At 44.9% G+C, this 14,267-nt stretch overlaps 3 protein-coding genes across 3 annotated transcripts; 1 reads left to right on the plus strand and 2 right to left on the minus strand.

Annotated features, from left to right (window-relative positions):
- Positions 1-4,986: 4,986 nt before the first annotated feature.
- K441DRAFT_97277 (uncharacterized protein) lies at positions 4,987-5,368 on the minus strand. Its single transcript, XM_067654575.1, has one exon. It carries the CDS (start codon positions 5,274-5,276, stop codon positions 5,061-5,063), a length of 216 nt encoding a protein of 71 aa, XP_067509751.1. The 5' UTR covers positions 5,277-5,368; the 3' UTR covers positions 4,987-5,060.
- K441DRAFT_97296 (cell lysis protein-like protein) lies at positions 5,369-7,282 on the minus strand. Its single transcript, XM_067654576.1, has 7 exons — positions 6,880-7,282; positions 6,684-6,760; positions 6,458-6,626; positions 6,374-6,405; positions 6,203-6,320; positions 5,955-6,151; positions 5,369-5,859 (listed from the first exon to the last, which is right to left on the minus strand). Exons 1-7 carry the CDS (start codon positions 7,010-7,012, stop codon positions 5,461-5,463), a joined length of 1,125 nt encoding a protein of 374 aa, XP_067509752.1. The 5' UTR covers positions 7,013-7,282; the 3' UTR covers positions 5,369-5,460.
- Positions 7,283-8,483: 1,201 nt separating this feature from the next.
- K441DRAFT_683678 (glutamine-dependent NAD(+) synthetase with GAT domain-containing protein) lies at positions 8,484-13,299 on the plus strand (the record flags this gene model as incomplete). Its single annotated transcript, XM_067651714.1, has 19 exons — positions 8,484-8,679; positions 8,869-9,167; positions 9,217-9,244; positions 9,313-9,565; positions 9,640-9,836; positions 9,897-10,013; positions 10,063-10,105; positions 10,159-10,232; positions 10,523-10,561; positions 10,685-10,714; positions 10,870-10,897; positions 11,402-11,418; positions 12,453-12,573; positions 12,636-12,689; positions 12,746-12,865; positions 12,927-12,970; positions 13,014-13,072; positions 13,142-13,146; positions 13,209-13,299. 19 exons carry the CDS (start codon positions 8,484-8,486, stop codon positions 13,297-13,299), a joined length of 1,815 nt encoding a protein of 604 aa, XP_067509753.1.
- Between the last annotated feature and the right edge of the window lie 968 nt (positions 13,300-14,267).

Genomic DNA, 14,267 nt, shown 5'->3' on the forward strand with positions numbered 1-14,267 from the left:
CATCCATGAGTGCTGTGCTGTGCTTTTAACTTCCACTACGATCCTGTAAGATAGCTTTTCTCCAACATCACACCATACTCTCCCTTTTGAGGAGTAGCCGCATTCAGCCGGTCAGCCGCAGCAGCCCAGTCGCATTCTCACGACTCTAGCCCTCCCAGCTTGGTTATCCGCAAATGTGCATAACTGTCTGCCTTGTATTATCCTGCCTTGTCACTGTGGCGCTGGAGAACTTTAATGTGCGACATAAGTAGAACCTGTCGTGAGTCCTTTGCGTCTTCAGATAAGTGATAGATATCTTAATCCCGGGTAAGAATCCATGNCAAATTTTCACCAGCACGCAGCATGATTTTAAATTTCATCTTTCCGAACGCTATCATATGAGGCATAGTCCAAGCCTTTCTATATTCTTCTCATTATAGCTCGAACAGTTAGACATATCAGAAGCGGCTACAATTCCCCTCGAAAAATTCTCACATCCTGTCCTCATTCAAAGGGTCCGAATTGTGCAAGCACTCGTCTCCTACGTTTCTCGATGGCGACCCTCGCCCGGATTTCATTGACTGTCTGTTTTCCCGGAGCGGGTATTCACGATGACCGGAATAATGAGAACTAGGACCGTCCAAGGCCTCCATCAATGGTCGCCTCTAGCGCCGTAATCGAGGTTCACGGACGTTCACAAGACCGATGAGAGCGGAGTTTTCCGAGGTCAAAGCAGATTCATCAGCACCATTCGAGCAGGAGGATCTTAAAAGGAGCTCAATAGTCCGTGCAACGGCGTTCGATGCCCACGTTTTCTCCGTCCACGCGGTCCGTGGCCGCTGATGAGATGCGTCCACGTTTCTGGGGAAACGTGGACACCTTGTTCGAACATGATGATCTTCCTGGCTTAATGAACTAGCTTCTCATCTCCCCTGTTGACATAAGAGATGACATTTCTACAATGTGGCAAACTTTCTTATTCCGGGCTTGGCATGGCTCAAATCAAACTCCGCAACCTTTACGGAGCTTTGGAGCACTCCAAGACACGATTCTAGACTCGCATTATCATTATAGTCCGTGCCCTTTACTTACTAGAGTATCGAAGTAGCTGTCTCCGTTCCGTTTCAGCTCTAATATCCCACGACTGGGGCCGCTTCCTTTGCCCTTGTCAGTCTCTAAACGGCCAGAGTCGGTAGTACCCATATTCTCCCAAGAATTTCACATGGATAGAATGCCTCACCTGTGGCTTACTTCCCAAGAATTGGAGGTTACTTTTTGTCCCAGAACCACATACTAACAGCGGAGGTAACAGCAACATCTCCTATCCCTTGCATTGTTGTTTACGTCCAATAAATTGTGGCCCGTGCGCACCAATCAATAAGCTGCATTCCTAGGCGGTCAATCGTTCTGCCACATCACTAAAAGTCTCAACTAAAGCTACGAATATATTAAAATGTTGGTGTATATTACATATAGACACTTATTCCTTGGTGTTGAGCCGATCTACGTGCTCCTGCCAACACAGGCCGACTTTATAAAGTGGTATTCGACAGAGTCTACACCCGTACGTTGTTCTTGGTGACCTTTGAGGTCTCTTAAACTCCTTACTATCGCGCGACCTCTTTATTGTATTCACTAAAAGCTCGCAGAGAGGCTTCCTACTTAAAGGTTTCTTAATTTGGCTCTTTCTTCCTGCCTCTAAGCATGCAGAGCAAGTTATTGGCTTTATATTAATTTTGACTGCCTTGTATCCATAATATATCGCCGGGTACTACTATATTTAATCCATAGAGACCTACGTACGATTGCTTCGAGGTATTTGGGTAGAAAGCTTAAATAGAGAGTTTACAAGTCGTTCGAGGAACTTCCTATGACCACTTCGTTTTGGCCAGCCGTCGGTAGAGTAGGAAGATAGCTTATAGTAGTTGGTAATAATTATATTAAGGAGGAAGTGGAATAGAGGCTTCTAAGTCTTGCGGTAACGTCGGAGGGAGCTATAATAAGATCTTATCTGATTAGTAGTATTAACGCCTTTTATATAGTAATTATAGAGGTCAATAAACAGCGGAATCTATAACACCTTAACTATATTACTGCTAAAGATCTTCTAAGTTATTGCAGTACCGGTAGAGGTCTTTGCAGGGCGTTGTCATGGCCGTTTAATTAATTAAAATCCTGCGATAGATAACGTTAGATACTATTTTTGGTAGTAGAGCCTTATCTTAAGTTTAGGCAAACTTACCGTTAAGGACCGTACTTATAAACAGTACTATATTTAAATCTTTCTAGGCAAATTAAGCAACCGTAGAGTCTTTAGAAAGCTCTCTATATAAGGAACCCTACGGTATCTAGTTATTAAATACCAATTTAAGCTCTGCGAGGGAGGAGCTGATTTGCTTAATTGGAGCTCTATACTGGGCCTTAACTTCGCCCGAAGCCTCCTCCTACTCCTTCTGCTTTGTTTTAGTAGTGCGTATAGTCCCTAACGCGCCAATTCCGACCTCTTAAAGCCGAGAGAGTAGCTTAACGCTTATAAATAAGTTATTAAGCTACACCATGTGTTTATTTGGTGGATAAAGTGGCTTGTTAATAAGGTCGTCTCTCTGTAATAGCAAGTTGAGTACTACTACCTGCGTCTTAGAAAAGCCTTCCTCCTTTGTATACACCTCATCTAGATTATATGGTTCTTTCTTATTACCTTTAGCGTGGAACATCCAGTTAAGAACGTAGCCTTAATTACCTAAAACCCAGATTTTGAAGCCCTCTGGCGTTGGCTTGGTAGGAATATTAACGATTTTAGGAGCCCGGCCAGTAAACCGTTTAATCGTCTTATTAACGGTAAGGTGTATACTAGGGGTATAGAGCTTCCTATAGAGCACGCGTAGGTGCTTACTAAGGTCCTATATCCTTTCAAAAGTATTCCGGAAAGCTTCGTTATTGTCTTCTTGTGGTTTGGTATAGTAGAAGTAGCGGTTAATCTGGTGAAATCTATTAAGTCCAATAAAATTCCAAATAACGTGCATTAAGCTATAACTAAAGTCTTTACGCTAATACTCCTTAATGCTACTTTCTATATATAGCCCTATATAAATTAGTACTGCTAAGTATGCATACAGCTCTGCCCTTAATATTAGCTTCTACTTCCGCGGGCGTCCCTTTGGAGTCTTATCCTCCGGAGTCTAGTAAAGCTCCGCGTTTCTATTTATATACTCCACAAGTTAATCTAAAATTTCGTCTATAAAGAATAGCTTAAATAGCTGCAGAGGGTCGCTATTATTAATGTTAGAAGGAAGATTCGGCTTGCCATAGGTATTTTCGTTCTTAATAGGAAGAGGTTCGAAATCAGGTAAGGGCTAGGGCTCAGAAGGAGGGTTTCAAGACTTCTAAGACGCGTATTTTGGGTGTTGGGTATAAGGAACAAAGTCTATATCATTACTTTTATGATTACGCACCATGATTGTAGTGTATTTGATTGATGAAGCTATAGATTTACAACTTGACGCGAAGAAGTTTCAATATTCTTGATCGCGCGCACGGGCCACATTTTATATCACATCAACAATGCAAGGGATAGTAGTCGCCTGTATCTCTTAGATTGTTCATATGGTCAGACAGGCTTTTACCATGCACACGCTCGACCGAAACTGTCAGGTAACAGTGTCAAGAGCTGTAGAATACCTGCATAGCAGCTAGGAACCTTCACAAAGAAAGTTTCACCGAAAACACAGTTTGTCCATCGCCAACATACAACCCTGTCACATAGGAACGCAGGTGAATGGGGTGTGTGTGGAGACCCTATTGGAGTCGTTATACTAGCGAGGCTATCACGTGATCGCAGGAAGCTCCAATGTAAGAATAGCTACACTACAACCACTCAGAATCCCACAGCCCAAAACAGCTCCAAAAAGTGTAGCAAGCTTTGTGATAAACCCGACTACCTCCTAGTTTTTTTTTGAGGGGAAGATATGGTGGGGTCTCCGCCCAAACACGGTAGTTACGAGTAGCGACTCGAAATCTGCTCAAAATAAACAACGCCCTGATAGATGTGCGAACTATGCCTGCATATCATCGCAATTGCTCCAGTCCACCATACCCGGCGGGTGAGCTCCTTCAGCACATATGTACAAGGTACCGCAACTGCTATCATCCAACGCTTGGGAAACCTCGTCCGAGCCTCATTGCCTTTACCAACCCATAACCTTTGCAAGCGTTTGACACAAGAGAGAAACGCCGTGTGCGCCCAACAAGTTCGGGAGGCTAGCCTGCAAGGCAGATACTTGCCTCGTCATCGAACCAGTTAGTGGCGCTAGTCTCGTCACACCTCAACGCCCATCATCCTAACTTTTTTACGGAGTCTTCACTGCCTGGTCAGCCTTATAGCTATACTCGGCGATACATAGTGCGACGTGGTTCATTTAGCAAAGGCTGGAGACAGATGGCTACGTGAGGCTGTGCCCATGCCCCTTGCGGAGTACAGAATCCGCCTCGTAACATTATGCAAGCAAACTCTGCAAATAGTACCCAATACTTAAATAGCAATGCGCTCAATGTGTTTAATTAACACAATCCTCCTGATCGTCAAGGAGTGCAGATTTAATGATAAATTGCGCAATAGCCCCAAAGCAATGCGCAAATAAAGTATATCTTACGTAGGCTTAGTACGAGCCCAAGTAGGCGGATTCAAGCAATGAGATAGCAAATATGAGCAACACAGTAACTCACTCCTTCCGTTTCAATAGCAGGACCGAGAAAAAATGTCGTTCTTATGGCTTAAAATTCCAGGATCTTGTCACTCAGAGCACACACACAGAAAGAGGTCAGTGGTCAAAGTTGCAAGTATCACTCAAACAGCGGTCACGACACAACTAGCCAAAGAGCCTAGGAACTTACAGAATCAAGTAATTATCATACCAGCAGCCGCGCGCACCATCTAAAAAACCCTGCTCCCTAATCCCCACACGTCCTATTGCCCTAGCTCCCCCATACAAAACAGCTGGATCAAACGTCATTAATATGCTAGAGCTCCTTTGATCGGGACATAGCAGAATAAGATAGCCGAAGGAGCTGGGAATGTTGAAACGTTATGAAAGGGGAAACCAGTTTCGACAGCTTTTAATTAGATGAGGAAAAAAGATAATACACACTAGTATCTGTTTCAATTGCAAAAGAACAAGAAGAAAGAACCACAACCACAACCACACAAAAGGGAAGGAAGAATCTGCAACCCAAAAGTCATGACTTGTTCCCGCATGAAAGAAGATGAATCCGTGTTTATCGTGAAGCAAATCCCTCCTCATTTCCCTCACTACACTCCTAGCTCTCGAAACAAAATAGCAATCAGGTCCATAGCTTCCGTCGTCATTTAGTATGAACAATTTGTATTGTATTCTCGAGTATCATTCTATGTCATCAGATGCAGTCTCTCCTGCCTGGGGGGCTTGTCGTTGGCTGGAGAAATATTCTGAATCTGTCACAAGCCATCTAAATGACTGGCTCTGCGGCCGGAGTTGGGGCCGAGGGTTCCGCAACTGGGTCCTGCTTTGGTGCGTCGGGGAAGTCCGACTTCTTGACCGAGGCTTCTGGGGACATTGATCGTCCCCGGGCGTTGCCAATCATGCCTTGTGCCTTGGAAGTATACTCTCCGGCGTAGCTCTGGAATGTCTTGGCTGCGTTACCAGTGTGTTGAGCCGCAAGGTCCTTGAATTGTGTTGCCTGCTGGCTGACCATATCGCTTGTCTGTCGAATTTGAGCATCAATAATTTCCTTGTTCTTAATGTAGACTAAAGGCGTGAGGTAGATTATTGTTGTTGAGATCAGAGACAGTCCCCAGAGAGGAAGGAATTTGATCAGGTAGTAGGATATGAAGGCAGAGAGGAAGGCCTAATTATTGGTAGACTATCGTTAGCATCCCAAATAATGAAACGTGGGATATGATACTCTTGTTGTCGGGAAATTCAAGTTCAAGGTAAACTTACGACAGTTGTGACGTAGACATTCTCGGCAAAGACGACCCGCTGGAACTCAATCACAAAGAAGTTGATCAGTTGCTCAACATCATCCAGTAGGCGCTCCAGAGAAGCCTTTGGAATGACGAAGTATTTCCGAGGGCGCATCTGGGAAGTGAACCCATTGCCAAAAACGGCCTTGCCGGCAATCTCAGCGCTGGCAGTTACTAAAGTATGTCAGCCTCAAATGTTGTGCAAGACTATCCGTCACCACATACAGCCAAGCAAGACATATAAGCCCTTAAAGATATATCGCAGGATATTGAGGTATCGGACAGCAAAGATGAAGGCCACGGAAATAGCGAAAGAGATGGCGGTTGCACGAGGGTTTTTCCACTATATTCTATTAGCTTTGCTTTTTGAGGGGTAGACATTGCCTCAAAACTTACGCTCAAAAGCCGGTAGAACATAGAGTGATAATCTATTCCAAGTCAGTTCCTATTTTGGTATTAGAGCTCGTGATGGATGCCTACTAGTCAAAGGTTGGCCGGTAGCAGCTGGCTGATCTGGTGTTGTGCGAGAATTGGCGAGATCAGCGAATTCCGACTTCGCCTTTGCTGTTTCTGCCTTGACATCTTGAGTAGCCGGGCCTAAAATTAGTGAGTATGGCCATAAAGTTAGAAGAGGGGGAATCTCGCAGTACTTCCCAAGTCAGGTTAGCTGTTTGTCATGGTTGTACAGGATCCGCGAGATACTCACCTCACCATTGTTGACAGTTTCCTTCATATTCTGCGTAACTGGGTGATTCTGAACAGTCTCCATGGCGGATTGTGCAGCTACGTGGTCGTCAGAGAATGAAAATGGGTGGTGTGGAAAGTGCAGATAAGACTGTGATGCACAAGGGTTAGCTGCGTCTCGGCAAGCTTCGGGCGGGTGGTTATGTCACTCACCTCACTGCTCAGGGTGGCGTTCTTGGTGTTCTGGATATTTGTGTCGCCGTTGGTGTGACTGTTTGCATTGGATGGTGCAGACGGATCAAGGTCCGGATAATCACTCGTATTGAGTTCGATGTGTGGTGCTTCAGACATTGGTGGTTTGAAAACGGGTACAAAAGGGGTTTTCTGGGTATTTGAGCAGAGATTGGTGTGAACAGGGCTTTATATGAGGCCACTGAAGAATCTTAGTGGGTGGGAGGAATGCGCAAGAGGATGAGAGGTGTGGATGAGGTTGCGGCTTGTTTGGACAGGTTTTTTTGTTGGAAGTTGCTGCTCGTGTGAGCTTCGCTGCTGGTGCTTTTAGCGATCATCCATTATGACGTTTCACGCTAAAATCAACAAACACTCATCAACGAGCCTTCCACGTCTTTCTTTGTTGCCTTAACTCTTCTGGACACGTCTCTCCACCGTTATGACCAACTATCCTGAAATTACTGTCCGAGGCAGGCCTCCTTCATCGAGTCCGCAGCCGTTGCCTGAGCCTTTGTGGGATGGCTTTGCATGTGACAGAACGCTCCTAAATAAAGTTAATCGTTAGGGTAAAAACAAACGAAAATTTTGACCGGGTGTACACTTAAAAAGCCTTTTATTTAGAGCATCGATTTAGAGCCTTGATTTAGAGCTTTAATTTAATAAAGCTTTTATAACTAATAATTAAAATTACATTAGTTATAAATCTAGGATATATTTAGACTATACCTTGCAACGTTTGGTGTCCTACTGCAGGTGGTCCGTGCGGGAACGCCAGAATCAGAAAGCTTCGCGGATAATATAGATTAATTAACCACCATGCCTTTTAATCGTGCCTTTCTTGATCCTAATATATCGTCTAACCTACCAAATGCGTCGTTCCTCCAACTCGCAGCAAAAGAACCATCTCCGGAGCCTTGGCAGCTGCCTTCGAGCCTTTGTCAGAGCTTCATATCCCTCATCACGGCTCTAAGATCCTAACGATCTAACTGGTCGGAGCTTATCGATAATGATAGGACACGAAACAACGTTGCAAGGGATAGAGCCTTAATATAAAGCCCTCTCTATAGGATCTAATATAGTAGATTATAATTATAATTTAAGGCTTTATATACTGTGAGGTGAGATATAGATAGAGAGCTCAATTGATAGAATAAATAGGGTATATTGTAAGAACAGACGAATCCTTAAGTGCGAGGTAAGAAAGGGTTTTCCCTAGGCACATGCCTCACAGGCGGGTCGCCTGGGTCGCTACACAGCGATTCAGTGGAACTTAGACAGCATGCAGTCCGGTCCATCCTGCAGTGAAGGTTTGCCACATACAAAATTCATCCAATAGGGTTTGCATTCCCAACTTCAATCACCATGAGTCTATTATTGGTTTCTTCTACTACAAAATACTGATAGCCGAACTTTTTAGCCGTCTACCTATCGTCAGCCTGCTCCTTACTACAAAGTGACGCTTGTGGAAGTTCAACACAAGCGGCCAACCAGGCGCTCCCATCTCTCAAGGGTGTTCTGCATATCCGTCCTGCTTTCTCTCAATTACTTTCCTCGTCCCAAACCTCTGTCACGAATTTCGTTAAAGGCAAACATGGGCCGACTGCAAGTTCATCCAAACCTACTTCATTTGGCCAATTCTGACCCCTGTCCATCCAGTATCACCCTCTCCACATGTTCCCTGAATCAATGGGTTTTGGATTGGGAGGGTAATACTGCCCGAATCATCCAGTCCATCAAGGAAGCCAAGGCACAAGGCAGTTTCCTGCGCGTTAGGCTGGAGCTTGAAAGTAAGGATTCCTGATCTCCGAGGATTTCCCCACTAACTTTGGCGAAGTATGTGGTTACAGATGTCTCGACCATTTTCTTGAGCAAGATCTCTACTTGCATTGCTAGGAGATGCTTGCAATAATTTTGTCCGATAAATCGTGTACGTGAACTAGAAATATCTTTTCAATTACCACACTTACCAACCTAAGGCTACGATATATTCTTAGATATTAGAATGCCAGTTATTCACAGGAATAGCCACTTCAACTGCCGTATTCTAGCCCTTAATGGCAAAATTTTGCTTATTCGTCCGAAGATTTGGCTTGCCGTGAGCCATCTTGCAACCCTCGCCAGATTTAAAAACTACTTATTAAATTTTTTTTGTGCCGTTGGGATCTTCTTAAACTCCTCAGGCTCCCATCATTCTCTCTGTAAGCTCGACATTAGGATCCCTTTGGCCTTAGAAGCTACTCGAAAAAACGGCGGAATATACCTGTACTCAAATCAGGTACGTTATACCCATGCGCAAGGGCAATACTTTACTGATATGAGATTAGAAAGGGGGAGACGGCGATCGGCTTTATTGTTAGTGATACTGCAAATACTGTTACATCAAAGGCTAAAAGAAGCTAATTTTCTTTCCTTTTGGAAAGATAACGGCTACGCAATGGTCATAGCCAACGGCGAGATCGTCGCTCAAGGCTCTCGATTTTCTCTAAGTGATGTCGAAGTTGTGACCGCAACTGTTGACATAGAGGAAGTGCGGGCCTACCGGTTCGCCCCTAGCCGTGGCCTCCAATCTCTTCAAGCTCCAACGTACCAGCGCACTGAGACAAACTTCAGCTTTTCCTCTGACCGCGACGACTTCGATTCTAGCATTGCCCCTTCATCGAAGCTCAAGGCGCGGTATCACTTACCGGAGGAAGATATCGGAATGGGCCCCGCATGCTGGCTATGGGACTATCTCCGCCGCTCGAAAGCGGCTGGCTCTTGAGTGGAGGCATTGATTCATGTGCTACATCTGTGATTGTCTTTTCAATGTGCAGGGTTGCCATTAAAGCTATTGAAGACAGGAACAAGCAAGTTATCGGTGACGTGCAACGCATCGCTGGTGCCTATGAGGCCGAAGGCTGGTTTCCCAGGACGCCTCAGGAGCTTTGTCACCGGCTCTTTCACAGTAATTCTATAATTTATGGTCCGGCCTTTATCTTGGGTTATCCAGCTAATTGAGTCTCAGCTGTGTTCATGGGAATGGCAAGCCAATCTTCGAGCGAGACACGAAGTAGAGCCAAAGAGCTAGCTAAGGATATCGGAAGCTACCATGTGGATATGGATATCGACGATGCATTTCATGGTAAAAGCCAAATGGGCAGTTACTGAGCGTTGATGCTAATCTTTTCTAGCTCAGAAGGGGCTTCTAACAAAAGCAACTGGCTTTGAGTCGAGGCAAGGGCCTTTCTCGAGGTCTTAAGCGGACAGCAGAACTAATAGATTCTTAGATTCAAGGTTTATGGTGGGAGCAATACAGAAAACTTGGCGCTTCAGAACATCCAAGCGAGAATTCGAATAGCTAGTAACATCTATCTGGACTTAAAGAACTGAAGTTAACAGATGTCGATCGGTAGTCCGTGCACCGATTGTAAGAAAAGAAGAACTCGTGTAAAGATTGTTCTATGAAGAAAAAGAGGCTATATATACATAGTGTAGATGCAGACAATGGGGGGGGGGGAACAGGAGGTATACAATACATCTGAAACAGGGTGGTAGTACAACCTGATTCAGATCGACAACAGAAAACAGGAACGCTTAGTACGTAGAAGCTGACGGTTGTGGCCAGTATTTTCGCCCAGATGTTACCAACAGTGAGGAATCGTCCAGGTGGAGGAGGTCTCCTGGTTTTAGGTCCGTTTTACGATTTTAGGTGGTAGCTGTGGTGTTTAAGTTTGATAGGGATTACGTAACTTCTAAAGAACAAACTCACCCTGACGACTATCATTCCTTCTGAAGCGCTAATAGTCTCTACAGGGAGCGCGAATTGTGACGAGTCATTGAGAGGTAATGTCGTTTTCGATGGCCTAATTGAGCTATGAAAATCTCTAAAACTATCTTAAAACCATCCCCAAACCTCCTTGCGGCTGAGATTGTTTAAGAAACTGCTTTCCCTCTGGATTACCGCATATATCTGCCCTCCGAGTTAACTAACTCGCTAGGATACCTTACGAAATATAACTGTTCAAGGTAAGACACTTCTTGTTCTCGGAATTCTGGACTCTTTAAAATTAGGAGCCGTTCGCTTTCAACCTAGCAGGCTTTAGATCGTGTTGATTTAGAGCGTTTTACACTATACAGAGAGAGAAACATCCGCATAGCGTCGAACCTTTGATATTCCTATTACCGCCTACGGTGTCTAGGAAATGTTCACGTTCACTTAGCATGCTGCAACCTTAAGAGCAGCTGAGATGGAGTCCTAAGTCCCAGGTTCAGATTCCAACCTCGGCCTGAAGCCTCAAGCTCTCACATTTGCACTCTGTAAAGCCACAACAAGGGTCCTTCTGCTGGGTTTCCATTTTCAAATCAATTCTGCAGGTTAAGCTGTAGATTGGAACCTAACGACTCCGTAACCTTCATACCTTTCATACCAGTAATTTTTCTAGTCGTTTATCTATCTTCCTCACCGCAACCCTTTTCGAACTGCCGTTTCCAGCATGTACCATCAAAATACGGGTACTGATGAACCTACAGTGCAGATATAAACCCAAGCAAGTGCTATTTTCCGTCGAAAATGTGTACACCCAAGATTTCGATAAAAAAACGGATATCCGTGATACTCTAGAAGCAGACGCCCCTGTTCTAGAATGATCTGCACACCAGTTCGTATGCATTCTAGGACAGACGACTCATACTGGAAAAGACTTCGAAGTCAGTCTTCGCAAAAATATATGAATTAACACTTTGGGCCTATGGCTCAATTTAGCCGCCTTCAGATATAGTGCAGACTTATTTGAACATGTCAGCACCGAGCTCGCCTGGAGCCTAACATGCAACTGAACGACTTCCAAGTAGCCGCAAGGAGTAGAACTAGGACCTTCATTTGAGGGCTCGTTCGTTAGACCAAACCTGAACTAAAATTCGGGCAGAAAGGACGCATTTATCCCGATTCACCACGACTTCACTTTCGTGGCTTTAGATTGAATTTGATTCTAAACAAGAAACTTAGACCTCGTCATTAAACTGACGCTAAGACCTTCAGTTCACCTACTTTATATGGCAAAGGGCGCCACATCTTGGCATAGACTTCTACCGTTTTATGAGCAGTAAGAGTAACGTTAAATTTTGAGGCTGTGTAGCCATCCTCGCTCCTCGCCAACGAAATCCGAACTGAATCTGAAGCCTTGGCATTGAAACCGAATAGAGCAGGTTGTCATTATGGCTTTTTGACCCTCCTTACATACCCATGCGGGGGATCACAAGATTGGTTACAATTATCCTGCTGAGGTTTAGCTAGGGTCTTCTAGCGATTGGCGGAAAACCTCGCCTCAAATCTGGCCGAAATCTATGTGAGGACGATGATCTACAGAGTTTTTCGGTGCATTGGAGCCTTTTGAGCCTTTATTAGAGGTTTTGCTTTGTCCCAGATACTCAGTCACCCTTCACAAAAACGTCACCGGAGTATGGCAACTGTTCTGGAGTGCATGCGAGCAAACTGACAAGCAGATCATCCCAGGACCGGGACCCAATTAATACTTCCTATCTTCTCACTCTTTGTGAACCTAAGCTAACGAAAACTTGAAAGTTGGCTCGATTAGTAAGACAGACTTGAAGCGATTCATGCTATGGGCACAAAAACCATTCGACCTCCCCATCCTAGAAGGATTTTTGACAGCGACTCCAACAGCAGAGTTGGAACCGATCACGTAAATTGAAGGAAAAACCCACCGAGTTGGAATTGAGCGAGCTGAGGCTGATAAAAGCATAGGAAGGACTACGTCCAATCAGACGAAGCAGATATGGGTCTTACCTATAATGAGCTGTACGTTGTCATATCTTGCCATTTTTACTATCACTTTGTGCTAACATAGTGCCCAGATCGGTTTTCGGCCGCCTCCGGAAAGAACAAAAGCTTGGGCCTTATGGCATGTCCCAGCGGCTGCTACATGACTGGAAGGATTTGATGGAACCGAGAGAGGTGGCGGTGAAAGTTAAGCGGTGAGTGGTGTCCGTATCGCGGAAACTGGGAATGTACTAACTAGGACGGGGGCTATGACAGATCTCACCACTCTTATGCCATCAATCGTCATAAATTAACCATTTGTGAGTTTATTTTAGTGACAGCAAATCAATGTTAGGACGAAAGCTGATGCTGTTATCATAATGACGCCGGCTTATCGCGCAGAGAATTATTCCCCAGACGATGTGAGTTGCCAAACCAAATCTGCTTAATCGACCTCCGGTTTCGCTATATTATACTAAATTATCTCACAGAACCGGTTCGACCTGTCAGTCTCCTCAGGATAAGTCTTTGGATTTGATAACGCTGATAAAGCTGTAGGCGCCCGTTCTTGTACCCCCCTTTCTTCGAGGGTTGGTCTTTCAAGCGGATCGATGAGGTGGAGAAGATTGAAAAGCGGGCTGAGAAGTAAGAGAACAAGGGAGGGTCTAGGTTGAAGCGGCAGGAATGACTGATGATCGAATGGGATTATGGTGCGTGGTCTGTTATGAAAGTCAGATATTTATGTACGAATTTCGGGACTGTCGGGACGTCAAACAGACTTGAGATAGAAACTTGATATGGTGGCTTTGGAGGAGGTGACTGATAGCAAGCATCTGTGAATATCATTATCTAGGAAATATTTTAGCCAACTGTCCTGTAACGTCTGGGTTTACGCTGTTCTGGTCTACTGCTAGGCTGGACCCCGAATCCTTTGCGAATCCTTCCCGCGGAGAGCAGACGTGGCAATATCGCCACCTATAAAGTAATATGTACAAAGATTGAAAGAATTAGAAAGGCAGGAATAACTGTATAAGGCGAAGATGCCATGCCCTAACCCTGCGAGCCCAGCATCAGAAGAGACATTTATTGTCCTGTTGGCGAGGCTGGAACTTTGTTAGGATCAGCTTTATAGTGCCAACACGGCCCCAGTGTTTTTCACTGCGTTATTTCTTGCATGAGAAAAGTAATGGTGACTGCGGTTGTCTCCGGGTACGGAGTGTCTCGTGTGAATGACCGTGCCGCAACTTCAAGGCTAGATTGTTCACTGGGCGCTATCTGTGCCACGAAGGATGCATTCTGTTGGACAAGGATGCATTCCCCAATAGTAAGGATGGGCGTAAGGCTTGGCTATTTCATGACGGAAGAATAGGATGAATGGAAGTATCAAACCCAGAAGGATTGGGGGATGCGGCACAAGAGATGGGACGGTTGGAGAAATGCTGATGGCAGTGCTGCAGTGTGGAGTATGATTCCAAAAGACTATACGGCGTATTTTAATGGAATGGCTTGGGTGATAGTTGCGATACTAAGACAGGCTGTTCAACGACTCGCCTCTTGTCGTAGTTACCTGCTGGTTTATGTACATATTGGACAACGCTGATCGGCCGTAAAGTCAGT

Source organism: Cenococcum geophilum (assembly GCF_001692895.1).
Source record: "Cenococcum geophilum 1.58 unplaced genomic scaffold K441scaffold_2, whole genome shotgun sequence".
Taxonomy (NCBI): Eukaryota; Fungi; Ascomycota; class Dothideomycetes; order Gloniales; family Gloniaceae; genus Cenococcum; species Cenococcum geophilum.

Bases quoted from the DNA above. Each gene is read 5' to 3' on its own strand.
- K441DRAFT_97277 (XM_067654575.1), bottom strand. From the start codon at position 5,276: ATGAGGAGGGATTTGCTTCACGATAAACACGGATTCATCTTCTTTCAT.
- K441DRAFT_97296 (XM_067654576.1), bottom strand. From the start codon at position 7,012: ATGTCTGAAGCACCACACATCGAACTCAATACGAGTGATTATCCGGAC. The intron at 6,627-6,683 runs GTGAGTATCTCG...TGACTTGGGAAG, and splicing joins AAACTGTCAACAATGGTGAG to TACTGCGAGATTCCCCCTCT. The intron at 6,152-6,202 runs GTATGTGGTGAC...GACATACTTTAG, and splicing joins CTTATATGTCTTGCTTGGCT to TAACTGCCAGCGCTGAGATT.